Below are 16,150 nucleotides of genomic sequence, written 5' to 3' on the forward strand. Positions count from 1 at the left end.
CCTTGTTTCTCAAGAAGTCTTACAGAATTTGCTGCTAGTTCTGAAATGATTAGGCATATTGGAATCTGGCGTCCCTTGGCTTATAGGTAACTCCCACATACAGTGTTAGTACATGCATATCCCAAACCAAATAAGGTGTTTTATTCTCAGAAACCGCAAAAATTTTACTGATTTGGAGCTGCAGCAGAAATGTGCTGTAAAATTGCTGCAGGAGGCTTGAACTCCATCACAGAGGTTGTGACATTAGGTATAGAGTTCACAGGGTGCATCACATATGACAGCAACATCAGTAAGTTTTAGCTTAAAAGTGTGCACTGGCTATCTTTGTTCCATTACACGGTGTGAAGTGCAGTGGAACCAACTGGAATACCAAATTGTTTTCCTGGCCTCTCAGTCAAAATTCAGAACGTTTGCAGAACCTCCCTGTCTTCTCTCCTCATCAAAACCCTGAGACACCACCACCAGCCTCAAGATACAGTTAGCAGGAGCAAAAAAACAGCCATGTTTAATAATTCTAAGTTTTCTCCTCTTGCTTGCAAATTGTTGTATAGGCATCTCTCAGCTTCTTAGTTAGAAAAATAAGGACATGAAGATACTTAGTGCTCGAGACTTTTGTTTTGGTAGTCTATATAATTTTGATATGCAGGCTCCAGTGAATGAGTGGAAAACATGTGTAAATTCCTAGATTTATCTTGAAAAATCTCAGCCTTTTTGGTATTTTTCTTGCAACAAATCTGCTTACCTCAGCCTTACTTTCAAAGGGGCTATTATGTTAGCAGCTTTGTTTGGCTCACAAAAGAGGGAATTTAAAAAACTTGAATGCCCAGTAAATGCATGTATCAATAAGTTAGTATTTTATGCATGTATGAAAGAAATGCTAATATGACTTTTATTAAAAAGTTCATCAACTTTCAATAGCTTTCTTCCAGCCTTCTATGTGGTCCTTATTGATTGTAGGTTTTTGTACAGATTTTAAAATTCTCAATCTTAGTTGATTTAACTTCTCACTTAGTACCTAGTAGGACAAAGGAAAGTTGCTAAGCTTGATTTTTCCTTTCCATAGATCTTTAATTTTGGCATACACCAGATGGGAGATGGAAAAAAGAAAACTCAGAAAGATTGGTTTTGACTGCCAAGTAGAACAATGCTGATTGTGATCAGAGACATGGAATGTATTTTAATCTACTTTAACAGATGTATACTTCTCAAACAGGAAAAGTGTGGGGTTTTATTCATGGATATCAATTTTGTTATGCAAGACTTTGGGGCATATAATCAATTTCAACAAGTCACAAATGTTATTTATATGTTCATAAATTCATAGACTCTTTTTGAGAGAAAATATTAATTAATTTTCAAACACTTAATTCCTCCACTTAATACCGGCTTCCTAAAAAGATTTTTTTTTTTTGTATATCAAGCATTTGAAGGAAGAGGTGAGTCATAAAGCTGATTCTCCAATGAGAAGGACATTAAATTTTTTTCTAGGTTTCCCTTTTTGACAGGGTAATGAAAATGGTTTCTAGCAGATGGCAGTCTTCATATTGCATATGCTGGAATAAGCAGACAGCAATTATAGATCCACCTTGAGCATACCAACTATTTCTGGCTATTCTTACCTTAGTTCTTCTGCCAACTGAATGTATGCATTCAAATCGCCTAAATCAAAACTTTTCAGCGTAGTAAACTTAAACCTCAGTAGCAGATTGTATCCATTTTTGCATTTGTGCACAATTTTTCAGCTTTCAACTGAGCTTGTGCCAAAGCATTTTGCTGCTATTTTATTAGGTTTCAAACAGAACTGTGCTTTGAGTCACTACACATGAATTTTACTACTTGAAGTGCATTTGGAATTAGACAAGAGTCTCTTGCTATTTCTTACCTGGATAAGTTGTGGGGTTTGTTTTTTTTATTTTTTGAAAACCATTAGGCATTCTGGACAGGATCTTTGTAGCTGATTGTCAAATAGTAAATATTCTCTAAAGAATTTATTTGCTGGCCATGATGTGTTCAGGAAGGAGAGGTTAAGTTTGAGATTATTTTATCGCAATCCTAAGTGAATTCTGAGGAGAATGTACTCCAAATTTAGTCAGTAATATGATAAGCCAACAGTGTATTCTGTGGGACAGAATCGTTCCAGTTGTCTCTGCATAGCTAGAAGGCTGACTCATTCATTAGTCATCTCAATTGAAATAATTTCATTTTCTTATACAGAAATAGCATCTTCTCCTATCTTCTGTAAGAGATTTGGTGACATATCATCTCATCCAGACCAATACTCATGGTAGTCAGGAAAAATCCCCAATACTGACAAGAATTAAATCTAGTTTTCTATATCCTCTGTGGGATCTTCATCTAATAATTGTCCTCTTATTAATAGCTGCACTTTCAAGGGTGTCCTAGTTGAAGGAGAAGAGTGAGCTAATTTAGATGCTGTTGGAAGGAGCTATCAGAAAATTGTGTATTAGAGATGTATTTAAATAAATGTTTGGTTTGGGTTTATATCTATTTTTCATCTGAGTGTGTGAATCCTTCGGTCTCAGTAGTACTATAACATGAAAAGTTTTTTTAAAAAACAAACCTCTGTGCTTGGATATTACTAGAGATTAATTCCACTTTGTATAAATACTCAGCAGTTGTAATGATGTCCTGAAAGTACAAAGTATCATAGTGCCATAACATAGAACAATCTCTGATGGAACCGGAAAGAAGAAACTGTGGCAAGTTCACAGAGCTGTAATGATCCTGGAGTTCTCTTTCAGAATTTTTTTCAGGGATTAGCAGAAGTCTTGCATGTTTCAAATGCTGCCTGTTTTCAGTTAATCCCACTTGTGTTAATACTATTTCTAAAAACTGAAAGGGTATATCAAGCTGTGCCAAGCTTTGTCAAATAATTTGGCAGTGTGACTTAAAAAGCTGACAACTACCAACAGCAAATTATTCAATTGGATCTTTCCTTTGATTTTAATAGACATTTATTAATCATAATAGATGCAGTAATCTGATCATTAGTTAATTGGCTGCATTTATTTCTGTGACTACAAGTAGGATGGGGGATTCTCTCAAGTCCTGTGTGTGATGTACTTTACAGCAGTGCTTTGGAGTCTGTTATTTCTCTTGAGGAATAGCTCTGTATGCATGTGAACATACTGTTTCCCCTCAGTCTAAACAACCCTGTTGGTTTGCTGATTAGTCTTGCATTATGTAGGTTAACATTTCGTTATGTGCTAAGATGTGGCTGTTGTTACTCACCCATTGTTGCCTTTAGCCTATCTATTTCTTGTTCCCTGTAGCCATAGCAGACCTTCCTCAATTATGAGGTAAAAAAGTACAGGCAGATGATGTTCATATTATGTGAAACTGTTTGAATCCAAGCCCACGGGTTTTAAGGAGTGAGTGAAAATGCAGATATGACAGCAGATCAGAATTTCTCCTGCTCTGAAGCATGAGTAGCCAAGACAAAGAGACCAAATAGCATAGCCAAAGTCAGTAAAAGCGTGAGGCAGTACAAGGTATACCCAAATCATAAAGCTCCCATGCTCCTCTCCTTATATTAAGCCACTCTCCTGCTTCTCTGGTGGTCAGATTCTTCCATTAAAGGTGCAGCTGTAGATATGGGACCCATGTGCAACTGACTGGAGCTCTAGGTCTGCTGATGTAAATATGTAGGTTTGTTACATTAAGTAAAAAACTTAAAAAGTTAATCTGCCTTACTCATTGAATAGAAAGTTGTGCTTTTTTATTGTGTTTTATGAAGTTATTTCCTGAAGCATAGATGAATTCCTTTTATGAATCTGGTCACATCCTGCTGGTTTTGTCCCCTGGAAGGACCTGAAGTAGGTAAATAGAGATTGCTGCAGTTACTTAGTATGTAGATATGTTAGAGAGAAGGAGATGCTTGAGACTGAATAGACTGGAAAAAGAGCATTTTTTCAGGCCGTGAATATTAAGTTAACAGAGAAGAGCATATGTTCACTCAAAACAGTACTTATTAAATCTCTAATAAGAGATATTTGAATTATAAACTGAATTGTATGTTAGTATTTTTTATGCCTTGTATTGGCTAAAGTCTGAATTGCTGCTTCTGAACTTTAAACTTATGATTTGTGGGAGTCTAGGGACTTTTAAGTCTGGTACCTGGATACTAAATGGCTTCCTTCAATTAAGATTTTACATATTCGTAATTTTTAACTTTATTTTGCAATTCCTCTATCATTAGGACATAATTGTAGTTTTTCACTGTGGTTTATGCTTCCCAGACTGACTTGTTTGAGTGCAGGAAACATGCAGAATATAATGACGTAAAATGACATGAAAATAAATGTAAATAAATGAGGTTTAGTTTAAAATTTGCCTGGGGTACTGGGCAGATAGCCAAAATGAGTTAAGCAACGGAATTCTTAATGTGAGTATCAGGGATACAAGCTATGGAAGTTAAGCCTGTTTTCTGTGTGGCCAGTGGTTGTTTGCTTAGACTTTAATAGTGGCTTAGTAGGTTTCATGATCCTTTGAACTAAAATGGATGAGGATTCCCATCCAGTTTTCATCAAACTGGCTGAGAAAGCCTTCGTTTCCTAACAGGTTGTTGCAAACTTTAGGTCACACTTTTACAAATTCATATTAAAACAACTTTTGCCAATACCTTTGATGGTAATTCTTTCAGTGACCTAAATCTGTGAGGTAGGTACCATGTAATGGTGTTGCAAATAAGCTACCTGTTAATACCCATTAGAAACTAAAACTGTAAATGAAAAGACTGATATGGTTGTGGTGTGATCTTTTTGCTGCCTTTTGGGTTGCAAAATATTCAACCTATTAAAGTTCCGAAAATGAAGCCAGCTTTCCAAACAGGAATATGCTAGTTCAGTCACTGTGATTTTTATTTGCTTTTTAGTTCTTATTGCTGGAAAAAAGTATTATTTTTGCAGAGCTGAGTACGATGCACAGCTCTCCAGATATTGTAAAAAACTATGCAGGGTTTTTCTGTGCCAGAGTAGCAGCAGCTGTACGTAGTGTGAAGGAGATAAATGTATGCTTAAACCATGTTGCTCTTTCTTCTGTGCCACACTGAGATTCTATTCACCTTGCAATGAATGATCCATCTTTGTTAGATCAGACAGGCCAGCAAGGCTTGTGTCAAAAGGGCCTTTTCAATTTGTTATCCTAGCAGCTGGTTCTCTTCCATTGCCTTTGCTTACTGTACATCTGGAAGAAGAATTCTTGCAGCTGGGAGCCATTTCATGTCTAAACCACATCCCCTGTCCATAGCAGAAATACCCTTTTGACAGCAGATGTCAAGCAAACCCTTAATGGGTTATTAATTAAAAAAAAAAAAGAGAGAGAGAATAAAAATTGATCAATGCAAAAATTAACAGTGGAATCATTTTCCTCTTTTACCACCCATATTTGTAACTTTAGTGCTATTTAGAAATTTTAGTAGAAGCTGACTTGATTAGTAGTGCAGGGGGCATTCGTATTTTATATATTATTTTAAATAATACTTAAGTATTATAAAGACAGTAAATACTGTGATTAAAAAGCAGCACAGGTAGCTTACAATCAAAATTTAAAAGATTAGTATTACTGAACATAAAGTGAAACTCTTCTTATCTTCTGAAGGTAAAGTGAAACTCTTCAGTGGCCAGAATTTTACTTTTATGTCCACCCTAGCCTTTTAAGTCCTTATTTGGGCAATTAAGTTGAAGTGAGTTGTTTTGAAAGGTGCTGATGATTTTTATGTCCGCTGGAGCTAGTGCTAGTAAAATGACATAATTTTTATTTATGTGCTAAACTTGAAGTATTTGGCTCTTGCTTCAGTATTTTTTGGCCTGAAGGACAGACAGTAAGCCTTATCCTTAGGCTGTTAAATACTTAGAACACCACTAGGATGGATATGCCCAATTACCCTTTTTGTGGTAAACTGGAAAACAGTTTCATTGTAAATATGTTTTCTATAATGAAGACTAGCCTTAAGATTTAAAAAAAAGCATCAATTTTTAAATGTATTCCAAAAACATATTTTGTGTGCATCAATTTTAATCTTCTACACCCATGTCTTTTTCTTTTTAGAAAAACAACCCATTTTCTTTTTGATCTCTTAGAAGTGTCAAATCCCTATAAAATGTAATGTTAGAAAGAAAAAGTACTCAAGAAAAAGAATAAAATGCAGTCATTCATCTGTTGAGCAGGTTAATTTTTCAGTAATTTCTCCTGCTTGCCTAATTTCTTGCCTAGACAAATTGAAATGCTCAATGTGGTGTCCTTGAAAGGAATCTTATCCTGGTTGTGTCGGTGCAGGCTCCAGGCACTGTGTGTTTGGTCAGCAAGCAACAGTGGGTGGTCAGGCTGTAGCACAGGACAAGGGCCCGCTGTGCACAGGAAAAAATGTTCAAAGGTGTTTAAGGCTGGTAAGGAAGTCTGCCGCCCTTCAGAGAGTCCGGAGGCTATAGATCAGCCTTCCCTCACTATTGTAGCCTGTGAGAAAATTCACTATAAGATACATAATGGATGAGAAAATACAGTAACTGTATTCACCTGGTTGCACATCTGTAGGGTCTTTTTTTTTAGTTTGATATTTCTCATATATATGGTGTATATGAACAAGTCTGTGTAATGACAAATGTTTGAATTACCATGGAAAATCTCACTGAAAAATCATTTAACCTAAGGTTGGTCACTTGTTAACAAATTTTCTTTGTCACTTCAGAAAGTACTGGCACTATATTATCCCCTGATCACTAGCAGCTTTTGTAAAAAGCTTTACTGAATGTCACATAATTATGCACTGGAGTGGCAGAATTGCAGAGTGGCTGAGGTGGGTTACAGAAGGGATTCAAGAGGCGTGTGACTCCCACGAGAAAAACTTCCACCTGCCAGACTGCAAGGGGAAAAAAAACAGGCAGAGTTGTGGAGCGTCAGATATTGCAAAACAATTTTTATTCTCAGTTTAGTAATAGTTAAACAATATGAAAATGAAGCAGCTTTTAAAAGTTTATATCATTGACTGGTTTGCGTATCATGGAAAAATTTATTTTAGGCAAATTTCATGTTAGTCATCTTTTTAATGGAGGTTGTAACAGCTGCATGCAAAGAGCATGCAGGTAACATTCCAGAAAATGGTGTCAAGGTTTGTACATGAGCTATAGGTGCTGTAGGAACAGTAGAACCCTCTAGTAACTCCAGTACTGATAAGCCTGCAATTAGGAGTCAGCACAGGTGACTTTTGATTTATAGAAAACGAAAACACAAATTAGATAAATAACATCAAAAAGAATTGTGCTTTTTTTTTTGTTCTCTAGATCCTTATTTTGGTGAGATCTTACTGTGCTAGAACAGAAGAGATGTGAACAAAACTGCTGAAATATTTTTATTTCACGCAGTGTCTGAATGTACACATTCAAAATACCTGTACAAAAAGTTGAAAACCTGTACTTTTTTAAAAAAAAAAATAAAAAATTAAGGCAGTTTTAAGCTCCTTAAAATTTTGTATTTGATCTTCTTGTGAATGTACAGTTTTAAATGTAATAAGGCATTAATTATACTTATGGTTTGTGATGACTGTTTGGTAGAAGAAGAAAATGTAGTACATTTATTTTTCCTGTGTTTCCTTGGTTAAATATATACTTGGCACTGGAGTCACTGACATATACACTCCATGTAGATGCTGTATTTTGGAAAAAATTACTTTTGTAACTTCAAAGATGCAGTGTATTATTTAAAAGTAGAGATCTACCAGGAATACTTTGTTCATGCTGTTTATACTTCTTAAAACCTTTTAGCACAGTAAAAAGTTAATTTCTTGAAACTGTAGATTGTTGCTGTCCTATATTCAGGATCTAGGAATGTAAAAATAGTACACAAATCACATAGTGAATGGGCAGTAAATTACTATTTGGTTAGTTTATTTAGGTTTATAAATATTATTGTCTACAGTCCCTACTACTGTTAATTCATTGTATTACATTATGCTGCTAAATTTAAGCTGCTGGCTCCAGAGAGGGAACAAGTTGGGATAGAAGAAAAATTGTTTGTAAGTTAACTCTCACTTTTTTTACAAGATTTATGCATTGATGTGCAGTCTTTAAGCGCTATCTTCTGGTAGGGTGAAAGCAAGATCAGCTTCGCTAATGTAGTCCAGATGTTTATTAGTCCTGAGGGTATAAGAGCTGTTGTAGTTCCCTGCTGCTGTGTTGTACTTGCTTGTAATGCTAGACAACCAATTAAGAAATTAGTTCATGTTAAACTTTCTTTTCCTGGTACGCCTGCAAACTGATGATGTGGTTTTTCTGGTGGAACAAGAAAAGTGTTCTTTACATGTTTTCTGTTACTGGTGAATACATAAATCATTTGGACTGCAAGGGGTTAGTGTATCAGCAGCAATATAGAATTTTCAAGTTTTCACATACCTTGAGCAAATGGTTTTAATTGAACTAATTCGTATTAAGATATTTTGGTAAGTGTGTCTGTTTTTCTTAATTCTGAGGTTTAATTGGCACTGTCATTTTTAGAGACCATCTGTTTACAAGACATTCCTCATATTATCAAGATGTCTGAAAGCTGAGAACTTAAATTCTATGCAGAGAGATTAACTTTTTTGTTATAATTTTTGTGAAAATAACATTGCTATACTCTTTATTTGTTTTTGTTGTTGTTTGTTTGGGGTTTTTTATAATGTATGTTTTAAATAGCAATGCCTGTGACAATTCTGACTTGGTCTTCTTGGCATACTTTCTCCCCTCCCACCCCCCAAATAAAATGCGGATATGTTGAATCTCAGTCAAATGCTCTTGGAAGCCCATGAACTATGAGAGACACTGAATTTCTGAGGGTCTTCTACAATTTTCTTTTTATTCTGTGTAGGATTTCTATAAGATATTGAATGTGTGGGTTTTTTACTCTGGAAAGGAATCAAGTTGATTTGGTTTTACTTCATTCTGTAAGGTTGCTGGATTGTTTTCATGGATGTCAATTACTGCAAAACTTTAGTTTTTTAATTTCTCATTAGTTTGTATTTTTAGTTCTTTTAAAAGGAAAAGTCTTTCCACAAATTCTTGTTAAAACTCACTGTAGATCTTATCTGTGGTGACAGTGGAAAATACACTTGAATCACTGCAGTGGATTCTGTGTTCTGAAAACTCATCAGTTTTAAAGATATCATAAATATGAGTTGTGTTTAATAAGTGGTGCAGGAGTTAGAGTCATTAGAATCATAACACAGCCTAAAGATAAAAAGGATGGGTTCACCAAGTCAGTTAATTGTGTCAATCACAATTGTGAACAATGTAGCAAATTGGATCTATTTACTTAGGTGTCTTATAGTATGAACAGTAATAAAAAGAATGGAGGAACCAACAGTTATCTTGGTAATGACAATGCCACGGAGAAAGGCCACAGGACATTTCTTTAAAGGCCTTTGTAGGAGGAAGAACTTCTTTCAAAATGAACTAAAACCCAATACTGTCACCTATTGGAAGTTTGTGATAAGTTTCACAATACTTAGTATTGCTCTTTAAGACCCAGCTGTTGAAGTAAAATGACTAGGTATATCTTTTCAGCCATGCTAGTCTGACACCAGCATAAATTTAAAATAAATGTGCTTTGAGACCTTTTTACTTTGTGTTACTCTTGAATCTGAGTATTGCAGTGTTACAGCTGGTGCTCTTCCTCTGTGGCCTTCCTATTATTTTAAATGAATGTAGGTATCGCTGGAAAAGATCAACAATATAAACTCAAATGCTAAGATTCTCACTACAAAATTTAGTGTGAATTTTCAGAGTAGTTTCATCTCAATATAAGAGAGGATTTTTTTGCCATGAGAACAATCAATCACTGAAGTAACCTCCCCAAGGACGTTTTAGAGTTCCCATCACTGGAGGTTTTTCAAGATGAAATTGCACAGGGTGCTAGATAATCTCACCTTGGTTCCCTTTCCCATGAAAGGTTAGACCAGATGATCTTCTGAGATTATTTACAACCTGGACTGTTGTATAATTCTGTGAATTGTGATCAATTTAAATTTAGTTGTTACAGCTCAGTTGGGCAATGCTGAAATAATTTTTGATGGATAATTTCAGAAATGTATCTATTGTGAGAAATGCATAAAGCAGCATTATTCTTATGTGGTTGTTTTTCCAAAATGCATGTTAGACTCCAAGTATCCACCTCCATCAGATTAAATCATTGCTTAGGGCTTGCAAGTAGTGACCTACATATGGAGAGGCACCCAAAGAAAAAAAAATTGTTTGATACACTGGAAAATATTTTATGGGTTTGTAGATAAGTAAGGGGTGCTTTACAGACACATGCAAACATACAGTGCCATTAGTTCATCTGCTTCATGATGGATGGATTCTTTATACTTGAACTCCGTAGAGGTCAAACAGCTAAATAAGAGTTGAACACTCTGCCTTTAACTGCTTCAACTGGACACACAAGAAACTTTTGCTGTTGAAAAGTGTATTTAGAACATACACCAGAAAAAAAGCATGGGCTGTGTCACTAAATGCATAAATACATATTTATCCATAACTTTCATCAGCTAATTAAAAACACAGAAACATACAGACCAAAGAATGGTATTTTCCACATGGTACTTTTGGTTTTGGCTTTGCTACAGGAATCAGTAGTAGTATTATTGAACTGTGTTAATATATGTGAACAGTCAAGATTAAGAATGTTTTTGTAAGATAACTTTTGCATCAGTAAATTAAATTAGAATTCCACATGCAACATGCAATTTCATGTCAACTAATATGCAAAATTATTCTAACTTCTGGGTTTTTTTCCCCTGTCTCTAGGCAATTCATTGCTCCACAGCCCCATGTTAGACCTGGAAAGTGATGTCCGTCCACCACCAATTGGCCATCTCAGTCAAACTGCTTCACTGAAAAGGGGCAGCAGCTTTCAGTCTGGCCGTGATGATGGTAGGCATCTGTTTTATTTGAAAAATCAAAGTTGCAACCCCAGTGTCCAGTGTATGGTGTAGCCAAAAAAAACACAGAAAAACCCAGAAACCCTGTGTGTTTGTTTTAGTTTGTTACCAAATACAAGTCTTTCTTCTCGTATGTTACTGTTGCTTACTAAAGGGGTCCTCTGTGTTTTTTGCAAGCAAAGAGCAATTCGTAGTCAAAATTTGCTTCTTGAAATGTAGTTAAAATAATAAAAGTCTTTCTTCTACAAAACCAGAATTATTTTTTTTTATGCATAGCCACCTATGGCCTACTACCTTTTGCTAGTTTTATACCTTTTGCATGTTTGCTAAGATGGTTCTCCTTGCATTTGCACCTTATGTGACTTCACATATCTGGCTCTCCAATTATCCAGACCCAGAAAGGGAAACAAAGTGTGTGACTAAGCTCAAGCAATCTGTCTGTCCACAACCATCTGAGTCCTTATGTGTCTTAAGTGTCCTCAACACCCTTTCCAAACAACTTCATCTCAGGAGTCTTTCAATGGTGACATCACAGGAGACAGAAAACATGTTTTTCACAGAATAGATAATTTCTTACTGAAGTACTGTTTTACAGAAAGCAAGTTTTTATGAAGAAATTTCTGGGTTTGGTCTGCTTTGATGTTACTCCTCTCCCCGTTCTGTCAACTTCCTTGAAAAAACATCTATAAATATGGTTGTGGGAGTTCCTTCCAAAAAGAGGAATGAAGGGAAAGGAATCTTTCAAGAACGTAGAATGAAGAATAATAAGAATTCTACATTCTTGTGCTGCCATGCACATACAAGACAATTATATTGTCACAGTTTGTGGTTGAATGATTGTCTTTCAAAAAGTGAATTACACAGACTCTTCAATGAAAATATACTTGTATACTGAATAATTACACTACTGTCTTACTGTTACCCTTGTCATTTCTCATCCCAAAGCCTCAAATGAAGTTGATTAACAAGTCTTACAAAGCAAAACAGTAAATTATTGGTTGTTTTTGAATACCGTCCACTAACAATATGCGTGCCACGCTTAATGTAGCAAACAAATCCAAAATCCAGTTTATTTTTAACTTGTTTGAATTCTCTTGCAAGAGCAGAGACTTGTATGGCAGGAAATTCTGCTTCAATCAGTTACCTTTGCTTTTAGAGTATTAGTTATGGATCTATTATCTCTTACAAACTGGTAAAGGTAAGTTTTCGGCAAGTTTTGTGTATTCTGTAGCCACCAGTTTAAACGAAGATTCAAAGGAAAACTGTAAGGATTGGAGCACTATAATAATTCACCCCAAAGACCCTACAGTTAGAATGATTTACCTCCAAGTTGAGTTCCTTGGTGCTTAGGTGCACATGACTGATGCATGCGAAGGAGCAGTTGGAAGCTCTGCCATCCTTGCTCTTCTCTGAGTGCAGAGACAAAGAAAACCAACCAATACCTATGCAAGAGCTGCCATTCCAAATGTGCCATGATGTGCTCTGGTTTTGGGTCGCTTGTGGATCTTTTTTTTTTTAGTAGATTTGAGGAATGGCATCTCTGGACTGTTTTGGTGTGTTTGGGTTTTTTTGTCCAATGTGTTTGACAGTGGTTGTCCAAGAGATTGTTAGAAGAAATTACTATGAATTCAAAACTGCAGCATGGATGTAACATTCAGCTCTTGCTTGAGCATATGTTCATGAGAATTTGTAAACAACAGACAATAGCTCTAGTTTCATCTTTAGGTTGTTATAGCAGAGATTATAATAGAATAAATGGAATTAAAGTAAATTTTTGCTTTAATATAGATTGGAGCTTTCTCTAGCAGCAAAGTAAAAAATCCTGAATTTCTGGCCAGAACCTTTTGTTATGATGTGCAATAGCTTATCCTAGGAAGTATCTGCTTTCTGTAGGCTTGGGACTAAGCCTAAAGTGTGCTTCCTGGAGGAGAAAAGAATTTCAAAGATGCAATAAATCTTGCCACTATGTTTCCAGTTACAATCAGACATCCCTGGTTCCTTGGGTTAGCTTTTGGCTTTTGGCAAAGGTGAAATGGTTTCTTGAAGGAATAGAAATTTTTTGGTTAGAACTTGGGATTTGTAGACATTACAGAGCCTCTGCTGCTATAGGAGTGTTGGCACAGCTTCCTGACATAGGCACAGCTTATGTTAATAATAGTATTTCTTGCACTGGGTCTAGACTAGTTCTCTGACAGTCATAAACCAAGCTGGCGAAAGTATCTTATCTGCGTCCACACCACGAGCTCTTCTAGTTGAACTTTGAAGTGTTCATGCTTCCTAAACAGATGCATCTCAATCAGCACAGTTGCACTTGAGTTATGTCAGAGCCTCTTTCCAAATTTTGGGCTTCATTGTGATACTATTTTCAAATGCTAATCCAGATTGCCTTAATTTTTTGGCCATGAGAAAAAGTAATATTTTGGGTAGTGCAGACATTTATTTCTCCGCTGAAAAAATGGACCAGTATTTGACCTGCATCTTGACAAATGGATGCTGCTGAAGGCATGATGTACTTAAAGGAGCTTCAAGACTGTCTACCAACACAATAAAATAGTGAGGCTCTAGTGAAGCCTGCTAGTTATGTAATGTGGAGCTATTTTTGCCTAACTGGTGAATTCCTGTTCTCTGTAGGCAGTATTCTCCAGCAAAGTAAATACAAAAATGCTATTTCATGCAACATTTTTCTGCACTTCCACAGAGTTATGTAGGATAATACCACATTTTTAAATTTATCATTTGTAGAAGACCCGAGTTTATACACAAAAAAGCCTCACACCAATAAACATGGCATTTTAAAGTGTTTTTATTTTGTTTTGTGGGGGTTTGGGCTGTTTTGGTGGTTTTTTTTTTTAAATCTGTGATTTCTTTCTCCAGGTGTTCTAAAGTAGATTCTAATTCTTGAGGTGAAATACAAGTCTCTTATCACTGTTATGCTGATAGCCTATTTTGTTAAATGATTGTAATCACAGATAGTTATAGAAGAATATTTCACAAAGTTTACTTTATTTTTTTATGTATGTGTATATTAGTGCTTTTCTTCTGCCACTGTTCAGCTTTCTCTTTACCCTCTTTCCCCCCACAATCTCCATTTACCCCATTGGAAAAGAAATTGGGAAAAGTTACCTGTTGCCAACATTTCATTTGAAACTTTTCTAATATCTTGATTGCTTTCATGTAACCTTACTTTTTAGAATGGTTTGAAGGCAAAAGACTGAATGGATTGTTAGGTTGATTGCCTTAGACACCCCTGCAAAGAACCCATTCTATATATACTGTCACAGTGCTAAAATATTGTAAGCATGTGAGAAGAGACGAAAGAGCTTGTATGTATACAAATTTTGTACACATATATGCACTAGGCTTTAAATTTTTTCCTTTCTATCTGAAAAGTTTTATATATACTCTATAGTCACATGTAATACAAAGCAGCAGCAAGCTAAAAACACATTGTTATTATTTGTAAAATTTTTAATGTTGCTTTTTACATCTCCTCTCCCCTTTTTAGCTTGGCGATACAAAGCTCCTCAGCAAGTTATATTTGTTGAGAAGTTGACAAAACTCGTTGTAAGTCAGCTGCCCAACTTCTGGAAGCTCTGGATTTCTTACGTGAATGGAAGTTTATTCAGTGAGGTATGGACTCTTCTATATAAATGAGTTTTAAGTAACAAAGGTCTGTAATAATTATGTTTGAAGTATTATATTTCACTGGAAGAAGACAATTTAATAAGAGGTTTTTATTTTTATTTTTAAAAGAATGTAGGCATACAGTGGAATTACTACAAATTCTGATGGTGGGGGTTGTATGAGTGTGTCTTTGTGTTTGTCTGTGTTCTAGTTGCTGGACTCTATATCTCTGTACTGTCACCTCTTACTCATAGCTGGCCCTTCATTGGTGATCTGAAGAAATAGCACATTGCATGAAAGATAGAGATTCGTAAAAGACAGAGTCATACAGAAAAATATTGTTTCCTTTCTTTGGAAAAGGAGTACTCATTTCTTGAGTTTTAAGTGTTTGGAAGTGAGGGTAACTTGGAGACCAGGGTTGCAAAATGACCAAGGCCCAGAGTAGTATTCACAGACACACTAGAGAGAGTCCAGTTTGGAAGTGCAGTCAGCTGCAATCACCTGTGCTTCTAGTCTTTCTTGCTCCGGTTATCTGGTTGTTCTAAATCATGTAAATATAATCTTGATAATCCAAGAAGCAGGGGAAAAACAAAAGTAGTGATTCATGACACATGCCATTTTTATATACACACTATTTCAGTTCTTAAATCATTGTGCATACAGTATTCTACTACAAACAGAACTGCAGCCATAATATCTACTATTCTTTGCAGCTTTAGTAGAAAATGAAACAAAAGCCTTGGAAAAAGGACATTTGGAAGCTTATGTTCTCGTTTTCCATTTCTTTAACTAAAGAATTAACGTATCAAGCATTCATTCTATTTAATGCCACTATTTATAGCCCTTTATATGAACACATTTTACAGTGCGTTATAGCTCCAGTGAAATCGATTCTATTTGTGATCCTCATTTTACATGATAAAAGAAAGATACAGCATTTACACCTAATGTTCAGTGAAGGAAGTAGAATCAAGAATAAACCTTAGTACTGTTGACTTTCACAAAAATAATTTCGTAAGGGAAGTGACAACCTTTTTATTTGACAGACAATTGAAAACCGAACTTTACAAATTCACCTGTTAAGTTCCTGTGATTTTTTTTTTCTGTGTACAGTGAAAAATAAAGCAATTTCTAGAAAAACAGACTTGAACTGTAAACAAGGCTGAGAAATTCTGCTTATGAAAATGACTACAAGTGGAAAATGTAGTGATCTTATGTCATGCCTGAACAAAACATTGTTTCAATGTACTAAAAAAAACAAGAGAGGTAGTTTTCCTCTTCTTAGGGCCAAATTCTGAGCTGCTGAGAAATGAATCCACATACATTTGATTTCTTCTGCTCCCGTGGTCCTTACAGAAGCCCCACAAGTTCTTGGGGAGAGAGAAGGGATCGTATCCTTCATTCCTCCTTTGTGTTCTGCGTGCCACAGTCAATTAAGGATGAGTGAGACAAGGGGTGGCATAAACTAGGAGACTTCTAGAACACCTAATACTATCTGTGATCACCTTGCATTCAAGACTGAAAATTTGTATGTTTTTCTATCAGAAATAGTAGAGATTTTAATTGTCCATGAAGAAATTTCTTTTACTACATTGC

General features: G+C 35.6%; 1 protein-coding gene across 2 annotated transcripts in view; it reads left to right on the forward strand.

Moving 5' to 3' along the window:
* The window catches only part of EXOC2 (exocyst complex component 2), a 125,119-nt gene that overhangs the window by 52,248 nt on the left and 56,721 nt on the right, over positions 1-16,150 (forward strand). For both annotated transcript variants that reach the window (XM_008927525.4, XM_018076880.3), the window contains exons 12-13: positions 10,797-10,922; positions 14,436-14,560. In XM_008927525.4, the coding sequence (XP_008925773.1) occupies positions 10,797-10,922; positions 14,436-14,560 (251 nt within the window). The remainder of the gene's footprint in view (positions 1-10,796; positions 10,923-14,435; positions 14,561-16,150) is intronic.

This window comes from Manacus vitellinus, unplaced genomic scaffold (assembly GCF_001715985.3).
Source record: "Manacus vitellinus isolate BGI_N305 unplaced genomic scaffold, ASM171598v3 scaffold_33_pilon, whole genome shotgun sequence".
Taxonomy (NCBI): Eukaryota; Metazoa; Chordata; class Aves; order Passeriformes; family Pipridae; genus Manacus; species Manacus vitellinus.